This window comes from Phoenix dactylifera, chromosome 17 (assembly GCF_009389715.1).
Source record: "Phoenix dactylifera cultivar Barhee BC4 chromosome 17, palm_55x_up_171113_PBpolish2nd_filt_p, whole genome shotgun sequence".
NCBI classification, from domain to species: domain Eukaryota; kingdom Viridiplantae; phylum Streptophyta; class Magnoliopsida; order Arecales; family Arecaceae; genus Phoenix; species Phoenix dactylifera.
The window spans coordinates 4,718,993-4,730,180 of NC_052408.1; the positions used below are offsets into that span (position 1 = coordinate 4,718,993).

Genomic DNA, 11,188 nt, shown 5'->3' on the forward strand with positions numbered 1-11,188 from the left:
ATTACAAATTGACAGGACCAACGTATAATCCCCATTAGAGAGGTCAGATCATAACCATACCGAGAATATATATATATATATATATATATATATATATATATATATATATATATATATATATATATATATATAATTTCATAATTAATCCAGCCAAACTTTCAAAATTCATTATACAAGAATATATAATATATTTCAAAACAATTACGGCAATAATAATAGCATGTTTGATCCGCTTAATCAAACATAAAATAGAGATCATAACCAAATTTAATAAACTAATTAAAAATTTTCAAAGGTTATTAAAAAATATACTTTGAAGTATTAGGTTACTTATCTCTTCTTATTTCAAAATTTTATTTTAGTTAGATGGTTGGCTTCACATATTCACAGCCATTAAAATCCATTATCGACAATTTTGAAACCCTAGAGAATTGAGAACAGGTTAAAATTAGACAAAAAGGATCTAATTTGGGGCACTACAAAGTGCATAGCTTCATACCTGAACCAAGGTGGAGGAAGGACAAGGTCGGCCAAGCAGTGGTGCCCAACTGCTCAGGTTGGTCTAAACAAGGAGAACTCAACTGGTCAAAATTAGCTATGTTTTAAATGACTCAATAAAGATCAATAGTGATCTAATTCCAGAGGTATCTAACAAGGGCTAGCATACTGCCCAGGTACCGGAGAGGTTAAGGGCCTCCTCACTAGGGTCAACTTGGATTCGAGTAAAGAGAGACATGTCTTTGAAATAGGATCTCCAAGTCTGCTTAGAGAGAGAAAGAGGAGAAAAGTAAAAGAGGAGAGAAAAATAAGAGAGAAAAGTAGGAGAGAGAAGGAGGAAAGCTTCACCATCTCTCTTAGAAGAGGAAGGGGAGGTCGGAATTGCTGGGGATTGTGACTGAGGGCATGGTCGACGACAATGAGAACTTGTGAAAAATAAAAATAAAATATTAAAAAATATAGAAATTAGAATGTTTTCTCATTTTTGGCCATTAGCCGCTCACTATCAGCCAGGGATCCACCGAGAAGGGTTGATGGGAGGCTTTGAAACTTGACCAGGGGTCTAACATCAAGAGGTGGCGATGTTAGTGGCGGGAAAAAGGGAGAGAAGGGCTAAAATAATAAGAGGAGTGAACTTGGTTGATTTTCGGCCAATTGTCAACGAAATCTGGCTAACAAGAGGTCTTATCACTGAAAAAAGAGAATAGGAAGAGAAATCGGGGCCTATCTTGGGCTCTGGCGGCATCCACGCTCAATTTTCTGATGGGCTCAGTGCTCGAAAATGGCAAATTTGAAGGAAGAAAGAGAAAGAAAGAGAAAAAACTCTCGATGGTGGAGTGTCATGAAGGGGAGGGGTTCCTTTTTATAGAGGAGTCCTAGGGTTCCTGACAGCTCCCAGACTCCAGCTTTTTTCAGACTCGACAGAGAAGAAGACTCCTGGGAGTCTTTCATTTCTCCACTGCATGCAATGTGTGTGTTGTGCCAATGGCCAGCTTCTTTGGTCTAAGCTGTCAATGGGCCAGGCTGGTCTAATGCGAAGCTAGGCCTCACACCTATCTACAATAAAATTATATAGGTCCTAGTAGTTAGAGTTGCATCATTCAAAATTCAAACTCAAAATCTCTGATTAATAAACAGAAGAAGTATGACTGTAGGGCCAAACCCTAGTTCATAATAAGATAGTTCATCTCACCTTATGATTTGATTATCTTCCTATGTCTACAGTTCTATTGTCTTCCTAAATTTTGTATCTGAAAATTCTTTGCAATTTCCCATGCCACTAGTAACATTCATACATCTACATTTAGACTTTCCTTTTCTCGATAATGGGCAACTTTCGGAATTACGGGAAATCGTACTCAACAATCACTTGATTTTTTACATGTCCTGATAGAAGGTTGTTGCATGCAATGACGGCATAGATAGGAATTAGTCACTAAGTTGAAGGGTAGACTTTAACAAGTCAGATCCAAGTCATATCCAACTCGAGTTATGATGGTAGACTTTTTAATAATTTTAATTGGATTGAATCATAGCCTTATATAAAAATATTCGAATAATGGAACATTCTATAATAATTATTATTTTAGTTATTTCACCAATGATCCAGTAGGGATTAGAATGATTGGATTTAATATTTTAGATTGGGTTTACTAAAGATCGAGCCTTATAGGACAATTAGATTAAGGTCAAATAAGTCATTTTTGATGATGGCTATGAACTTGTGGGCAAGCATACGTTATGGGGTCTTGACCCAAAATTAGTTTCGGCCATGCATGAAACAAGATTTTGTATATCATCATCCTTATCTCTCCCAACCCAAATCCGAATCAGAAACAACTCATTGCCATCCTAGGATATGGATTGGTCCAATAAAACATCCATCAAGTTTTACTTGGAGGTTGCTACAAACTATAAGAGGGGTTCAGGTTGCATCTTCCCATGAAAGAAAGTTTAATTCTTCTTCACAAGAATCTACCATTGGATCTACTTTAAGATCCTACAAGCAAATAGATGAAGAAATTCGACATGCTTTGAGAGCTGTGAGAGGCGCCATCCAACGTGTACAAGATCTAATCATTCTTTCTCGCGAAAGATGAGTGGTGTTAAATGCACCACGCCAGCCCACTGAGAACCAAAGAGCACGAGTATCCTAACTGCACGCATCCACATCTCTCTCTGGAATAATCTCTGGGATAGATTCCGCCTCATAAATATACATAACTCAGTACCTGCCATGTGGGTTAATTGCATGCATCCAAATTCTCCATTCACACCGTTTCGGTTTTTTTTTAGCCCATTTATTGCAGCCACACAAGTTGAAAATCCACATCAACCTTGTTCTCGAAAGCAAAAGGAAAACCACTCCAATCCTTCTCATGCTCTCTTCCTTTTTTCTAAAGAAGAGAAATATTCATTCATAAAACTAACAAAACAAATAAATATCTAAAGCTATTGCAAAAAAAAAATTTAATCAAATCGGCATTTCATTTTATAAAAATCTTAATATGAGTACAAACTGCCAGATCAAATAAAAATAAACAGTACAATGGATATGGGATACAAACTAAGTTTGTTCAAATGATTTCATCCAAATATCGGACAACATAAGAGACGATCCAGTCTGCTGCATTATTCGCCTTTCGTTACACATGATGCACTAAAGCTATTGCAAATCTCCCTTTACCAGTTGCTATTAACATTCCAACAAGCCAACACATACAGAAAATTCTTGACCTGCTCAACGTTCATGAATATATGCGCAAATGGTATTGCAAATTTGACTCAAGAATTTGACCCAAACTCAGTGAATCACCGTGATGTCACGGCGGCCACCGGCGTCGCCACCTTCGCCGGCTTCGAGCACAAGAAGAAGTTCCGAGATCCCAAGTTGATCAGCTTCTCCTCCGGATTCAAACCTATCAAAGCAATCCACAGCGCCAAAACTAATCAGAGCCTCACCATATACCACATATTTACCAATATAACCTTCCAAGAGCTTCTCCTCCTTTCCCATCCTCCAAAAGAGCTGGAGAGATGGAATAGAGAGAGGGGCATTTTCGGTAATCAAAGATAGCTAGGATTCCTTTTAATTCCGGCATATAAATTCCTATGCGGCCGTTGGGAAATTCGATTGCAATTGGGGGCATCTTCGGACACCAGAAAAATTCGAAGCTGTAGAGAAGAGAGACGAAGGCGATCGAAACCACCGAGCGAGAGAAAGAGAGAAGAGAGTACGTACTCTCGAGGCTATACGGAGAGTAGTGGAGGTCGAAGATCTTGGGATCGGTGTGGGAGAGAAGCGGCCGGCGGCCCTCCTTGACGTACGCCTCCACCGACGCCCGGACCAGATCCGCCACCGTGTTCTCCGGCGGCATCACCACGTGCATCGGCCCTAGGCTCCGCTCGATCGTCACGTTCAGCAGCAGCTTCGTCAGCCGCGGCCCCGCGGCGCCGTTAATCTCCGGTCGCCGGGGGAGCTCCTGATGGCTCTGGTGCCGCTGGATCGGGGCCGGGAGGTCGGGCGCCGGGCCGTGGAACGAGTCGAGTCGCCGCCCGGCCGCGGGGTCCCGGGAGATCATGGCGGCGCCAGGATCGAGAAGAATCAGCCGCCGCCGCCACCGCCGCGGCGAGAGGGAGGAGAGGGCGTCGGATCGAGGGCGGGGGTTAGGGTTGGGGTTGTCACGGGGAATCTAGTGCTAGGGTTTGGCATGGCTTGGGGAGGAGCAAGCGGCGGAGGGGCGCGGGGTTAAATGGATGGGGCGGGGAGTGCATGAGGGCGAAACAAATCCGTCCATCTCGAGGGTACGGGTTTTTCGAGGAAGTTTCGAGGAAATCGAATTCTATCGCAATAACCCTCCATTTCTTTGGAACTACGAAACTGCCGCTCCGGGATATTCTGATAGATGGCTTTTTCGATATTTTGATGACAGTTAGGGGTTTTTTTTGTTGATGCGGTGTATAATTGCGTGGGGACGCAATGTCGACGGGTTAGTGAATCGACCGGCACCAGTTGCAGCCACTAACGAGACGGAGACATGCGATAATTGTCGTGACGTATTAAAAGGACCAAAACTTGAACCGGAGAATGAGACTGCTCTCTGAGTGTTATAATTGCATGGGAGCACATGTCGCCGGGTTAGTAAATCGACCCACTGACGAGATGGAGACATCCGTTAATTGTCGCGACGTATTGAAAGGACCAAAACGTGAACCGAAGAATGAGACCACACTCTGAAATTCTCCTCCCAAGTCCCAATTATATACTTTTTCTCAGACAGTGTAATCGTGACCGTAGGTTCAGTTTGAAACGATGGTGGCTGGTTGATGATTATTTGTTTATCTAGAAACCATTTTGTTGTATAAAATATAAACTAAAGAAAAACTACTAATAGGTGATCAGATTGTTGGGGCCATCATGGCATCGATGATCTAATAAAGACAAAGAAGGTACTTCATATTGCCTGATGATGGTTTAGGTGACTCGAATCTTGTCAGAGGGTATCAGATTGCGTCAGAGAGAGAGACAGAGAGCTGACGGGAAAATTTTACTTTGCTGGTTTCTGTATATTTAGGGGAGCTGACGGGAAAACTTTGCTACTTTATCGGTCTCTGTATGTTTAGGATGTTTTAGATGTTCGGATGCAACGGAGCCGACTTAAATAGCTAAAGATTTAAGCTCAATTTGTTTCAAAATATTTAAGTTCGAAGCTCGATACAATCTTAATATTTTAAAATATTAAGTGGGCTCAATTCGGTTAAAAAAGAAGTAGCAATACTCAAGATCGACTCGACTCGAATATCAATCGAGCCGTGCTCGAGAACGAATTCGAGCCTTAACCTACTCATAATATATATATATATATATAGTAAATAAAAATAATATTATTAAATATATGTAAATTTGATTTGAGCTAACTATCTTGCTACTCAAGCTCAACTCGAAAAACTATTCGAACTATTCAAGCTCAATAGTAACCACGTCGAGCTAAGCTCAAGAAGCTCGCGAGCAGCTCAATTTATTTGCACCCATAGCATAAAGGATGTAGCTAAAATGATGTAGTGTTTGGCTTGGCACATGTAAGATCTTGTTATGAGTTTTAGGCAGTTGCGTTGAGTTGAGCTCTACTTCTAAAGCTTGAAGAATTTTTGAGGTTTGCAATGGTGCTGCTGCCTTTTGTCATGAGGAATTCAAATAGGCGTACTTGTGCTCTTGGCCAGACAGATCTATATGGTGCTACTGTTCTCTTGATTTTTGTTTTTTTGGTATACCACTACTCCTCTTGATTAATTTCGGAGAGCTTGGGTTAAACTAAAGGCTAGAAGAATTTGTCTTGAGTGTGACTCTCTCACTATTATTAATTGGATTAATAGGTTGCCTCACTTTATTATGGTGCTCGCCTTCTTCCAATGGATATTTGCACCATGATGTTGTTACTGTGTAACTTTCAAACCACACGTCCAATGGAAGAGGAATAGTGTAGCCAACCAGGTTGTTTGTTATGTGGCCAGCTAACCTGGTAGTATAATTTAAAGCTTTTTTTCTAGTTATCCTTAGCCTCATGGAGAAATTTTCTATTTTAGATGCTTAGAGTTGCATTTACTTTTGTGTAATTAGAATCATGGATCTTACCTAAAAAAATAACTTTTGGGAGCATTTTTGGGTAATCTTATGACATGTAACACATCAAGTTGAAGAGAAAGAGAGCAGCAAGGTAGGGGAAGAGAACCGAATATTCTAAGAAGAAAAAAAAATGCCGAGGTTTTTTTTTTCTCTCTCCAAGCGAGACTTCGCCCGAGCAGATTAGGTTAATATTGGTCCAAGCCGGGCTTGCTATCCATTAATACTGGACATCTTGTTCTCAATCCTAATAACCCAATCGGATTATCCAAATAGGCCTTCCGCTGAGTTTGAGCTGATTAAAAATTATATAAACTAGTTACGAGAAGTTGATTCAATCAGTGGTGCAGGATTATTTGTGGTAAACTCCAGACTCTATCTAGGGAAATGATGCTAAATCTCTTTTGGATTATGTTCTTTGACAAATCTGAAGGGGAAGGAATGAGGAAGTTTCTTAAAGTGGTATAGTTGAGGCTAATGAGATCTTGTTCAGAGCTGCTAGAATGTTCAATGAATATAGGAGGATATCAAATGAGTTAAAGTTCAAGGAATCTGGAATTTGGAGCTGCCATATTCCACGGGAATTTGCGAATCATTCCAATCAAAACATCATTGTCATCTTGGAAGCCTCCACAACCAGACTTTATTAAAGTTAATTTTAATGGTTCAGTTTGGCCTAATGAAGCAGGTGCTAGTGTTGTTATAGGATGTGAGTTGGGTAGAGTTTTATATGCTTTGTCAATTTCTATCCATATGTAAGAAAATATAAAATATATAAATAAATCTAATTTATTCTATAAGTTTAAGCTTTTGGAATAAGTGGTGATTTCAACATTGTATCAGAGCAGAGGTTCTGAATTCTAACCATGTCTCGGCACTTTTTAATCCTATTGTTGAAAATTTCACACGTTGGGCTCATTCATTAAAGAAAAGTCCGGTCCACATGTGAAAGAGAGTTTAAGAAAATATAAAATATATAAATAAATCTACTCCATCCTATAAGCTTAAACTTTTGGGACAAGTGGTGATTTCAATATTATATAACCCCCGTTTCAATAGCTGAGTTATTGGTTGCATAGCATGAGCGGCTGTCGGTATGCTTCAAATGACTAGTAACTGGTTACTTGAATCAATGAACCTAGCATATAGCATGCAAGGATATTTGCTTTTGTTAGCTTACATGTTAAGCGATTTTTCTACAATTACTTTTATTTTTGTTTTAGTATCATAGTAAGTTGAAATGCATTGAAGTCTTTTGTAATGCTTTTTAAAATTCAATGATTTAAATGAGTACTACCATAAGACTCATTCTTAGAGGAAAAAAAAACCATTTATATTATCATTATGATAGTTGTTACTGTTACTATTTTTATAATAAATAGTTTCAAATCTGACAAGTAATAATTATTGTAACTGTTACAATAGAATAATGCTGTTATGGAAATTTGGAGGAAGGGAATTGGGTAGAGGACAACATCATTATTTTTTCCATTTTTAAATTATTTTCATTTAATATTATGGTAACTAATAACAATGGTTATTACAATTATTTTAGTAATATATAATTCCAAATCACGTAGATAGGCACAAGTAATTGCTATTGTAATGGTCAATGATATTTTTGACAAGATCTATAATGGGAAATGGAAAGGAAGAAATAAAATAAAATAGGAATGGGAGAGAATAAAACAAAAGCAGAGAGGAAGATGGTAGGTTTCCAAGTTTATAAAATTTCTAGGGCTCATTTGGTTCACGGGAAGCATTTTTCCTCTTAGAAATATGATTCATGGGAAGAAGATTTCTAGAAAGAGAATATCTGGGAATGTACTTTTGAGATGTTTGGTTAAACATGAAAAAGTGATAGATTTCTAGAGTGCTTATGTTTGGTTGACTATCCACTTTCCTGAGAAAGTTATGTGTAATTCCTATTATACCCTTAATAAAAATTAAGTCTTTAATACCTCTTTAATGTTGAATGACCTTTTTGAAAAAAAATAAAGATGGAGTGATTCTCGCCTCATGGAAAAATAACTTTTCTATGTTTCTCATGAGAAAATTTTTTCCATGAAGGACTCGTTTGGTTCGCGGGAAGCATTTTTCCTCTCATGAATCATATTCCTGTGAAGAAGATTCCTAGAAAAAGAATGCTTGAAAATGTACTTTTGGCATGCTTGGTTAAACATGTAAAAGTGACAGATTTTCAGAGTGCTTATGTTTGGTTGACCATCCACTTTTTTGAAAAAGTTATGTGTAATTCTTATTATATCCTTAATAAAAATTAGGCCTTTAAAGCCTCTTTAATGCTGAAGGGCATTTTTGAAAAAAAATAAAGATGGAGTGATTCCCGCTTCATGAGAAAGTAACTTTTCCATATTTCTCATGAAAAAGACTTTTCCATAAAATGTGGAAATCATATTCATATGGAAATACAACTTTTCCATTTCTCTTCTTTGAAAACTCCAATCAAACAAGAGGCATCTCGTTACTTTTCCGTCGACCACACTTTCCCCCCTTCTTTTTCCGCGAACCAAACGAGCTCAAAATGTGGGAACCATATTCCCATGGAAATACAACTTTACAATCTCTCTCCTTTGAAAACTCCAACCAAACAAGAGACATCTCATTACTTTCCCGTTGACCACACTTTTCCCCTTCTTTCCCGCGAACCAAACGAGCCCTTAGCAAGTATGCCAAATAACTTTGGGTTAACTTCTTCCTTCGCGAAGGATTAGAAAGTTAAGATATTTAGGGAGGGCTATCTTATGTTTTATGGCCCATTGCTATTTATCAAAAAAAAGGAGAGAGAAGGAGAGGGGATGGAAAGAGAGGGAGAGAAATCAAAAAAAAAAAATGTTGTGGGGTGCCCGCAATATGTATTTGAAAAGTTTGTCTAGCCTACAAACTACTGATTTTAGAAACTCCATAATTCATAATCAACTAAACCCATATCTGCAAATAAATTCTATGAATTGCACTAATCCCTTCTTGCCACGTGGTAAGAGTTTTGTGCATATGCATATAATAAGTACTTTTGAATCATTACTTATCGAAGAGAAAGGATTGGATAACAATAATTCAGAGGAAGGAACAAAGTTAGGTAAAGTGTCATTTTGTAAAATTTTAGCAGAGAATTATTATATAAATAGTCAAACAACAAACTAAAAGGACATATGAAAGTAGCATTTATCACCATCTCAAACTTTTATATGTAGCAAGATTGTCTTTTCTTATATTATTTACATAAATATGCACCAACTTATAATTTTGCAAATTCTTATCAAAATACTCTTCTCTTTCCAATTTCTTTTTCTTCACTTTATTCGTTCCTACTTTTGTTTTACTACCCTTCATCTCCACCCTTGTCACCTATCTCTCTCTCCATCCCCTCTCCCAATTACTATCACTTATCATGACTTACTATTATTAATCTTATTAACATACTCACATCCAACCACCTAATACATTTACTCTCTCCTTTGCTCTACTCATAACTTCCAATCTACTCTACTATAGCCATAGAATTATGAATAAAATCATACCCTAGCATCAATTAGGTTAGGTCGACCATTTTGGGATTAGCCAGGCTAGCGCTCGAGTTGACAAATTTAGGATTGATGTTAACATTGGGCTTGCTTAGGGTTTCCTATCCCAAACACTACAATAATAATGTCTAGGTCTAATCTTGTGATCCTTTTAATGGACATGGAAAAGAAAGAATGGACTTGTCTAAAGAAATAATAAAAGTTTAAATAGTCATAAAGCATTCCTAATTTTACAATCTGAGTCCAATCCATCTGAGAGATTACAAACGATCCACACTATATTGTGTCTAATCTCTCTCGTGTATAATGCACAAAAGAGTCCCATCATCATATAGTCGCCATGTTGTTGATAAACTTTTGCTAGTTAGTATAGATGTTGTAAATAGGGCATTAAGATGGATGCTTATCATCAAGCACTTTAATGAGTCATCATTATCCATTCTAGAACTTATAATTCTCAATGTAGTAGACACTATGCAGTGTACATCCAAGAACCTCACATAGGAAGTATTTGGTGACCCAAACAGGATCACCGAAATGATCTTAAATCACTGGTGTTGGTGGAAAAATGGACCACCCAACAAATGCAATTATAGCACCCAAATCCGTCAGCAAGATCGAGCTCATCCAGGCCGAGCTTATGCGAGCTCATCGAAGTGATCGGGCTCTTCCGCTCTTGAGCTCATCCAAGTGATCGGGCTCTTCCGCTCTCGAGCTCATCCAAGGGCTCGGGCTCTTCCGCTCTCGAGCTCATCCAAGGGCTCGGGCTCTTCCGCTCTCGAGCTCATAGGCCGAGCCGAGCACAGCAGGCCGAGCACAGAAGGCCGAGACCAGAAGGCCGAGACCAGAGAGCCGAGCACAGAAGGCCGAGACCAGAGAGCCGAGCACAGCAGGCCGAGACCAGAAGGCCGAGACCAGAGAGCCGAGCGCAACAGGCCGAGACCAGAAAGCGCCGACCAGAGAGGCGCTCGACCAGAAAGCGCCGACCAGAGAGGCGCTCGACTAAAAAGCGCCGACCAGAGAAGCAACTCCGCCACAGGACACTCCGCTAAGCAACCAGCTCGGCTCGGCACCCGTGCCGGACCCGTGCCTTAGCCAAATATCCAATCTCCGCCTAACCCTCTAAAGGATCTGACAACTAAGTACATGACTCCACTTCAATCTGCCACCATCCCCAAGTCATCAAGGCACAAGATCTCCACAGGCATTCGGCACACCCTATCATTAATGCATGAGACCCCCTCAGGCCTCCGATGCACTAAGTCATTAAATGAACACGGCCCAAGACGATCTCCGGATCACTGAACTATCAAAGCATATGGTTCATCCAGACCACTAGTTCATTCAATAATTAATGCACTTACCATCTACAGACCCCAGGCCTACCACGACCGACGGTTCAACCACCTCAACGGGCCTGACCGACCGTGACAGCTCCCTGACTCCGGCCTGATCCGGCCTTATTCTTCCCAACGCCATTAATGAGCGCGATCGTGCCCAATTATTGCAAAAGGAGACACACTCCCCT

At 39.6% G+C, this 11,188-nt stretch overlaps 1 protein-coding gene across 1 annotated transcript; it reads right to left on the reverse strand.

Moving 5' to 3' along the window:
• Positions 1–2,957: 2,957 nt before the first annotated feature.
• LOC103708240 (uncharacterized protein At4g22758-like) lies at positions 2,958–4,279 on the reverse strand. The gene is made up of 2 exons (XM_008793065.4): positions 3,740–4,279; positions 2,958–3,416 (listed from the first exon to the last, which is right to left on the reverse strand). The coding sequence occupies exons 1-2, from the start codon at positions 4,077–4,079 to the stop codon at positions 3,310–3,312; spliced, it is 447 nt and encodes a 148-aa protein (XP_008791287.2). The 5' UTR covers positions 4,080–4,279; the 3' UTR covers positions 2,958–3,309.
• Between the last annotated feature and the right edge of the window lie 6,909 nt (positions 4,280–11,188).

Bases quoted from the DNA above. Each gene is read 5' to 3' on its own strand.
- LOC103708240 (XM_008793065.4), bottom strand. From the start codon at position 4,079: ATGATCTCCCGGGACCCCGCGGCCGGGCGGCGACTCGACTCGTTCCAC. The intron at 3,417-3,739 runs GTACGTACTCTC...TTGCTTTGATAG, and splicing joins CTCTCCGTATAGCCTCGAGA to GTTTGAATCCGGAGGAGAAG.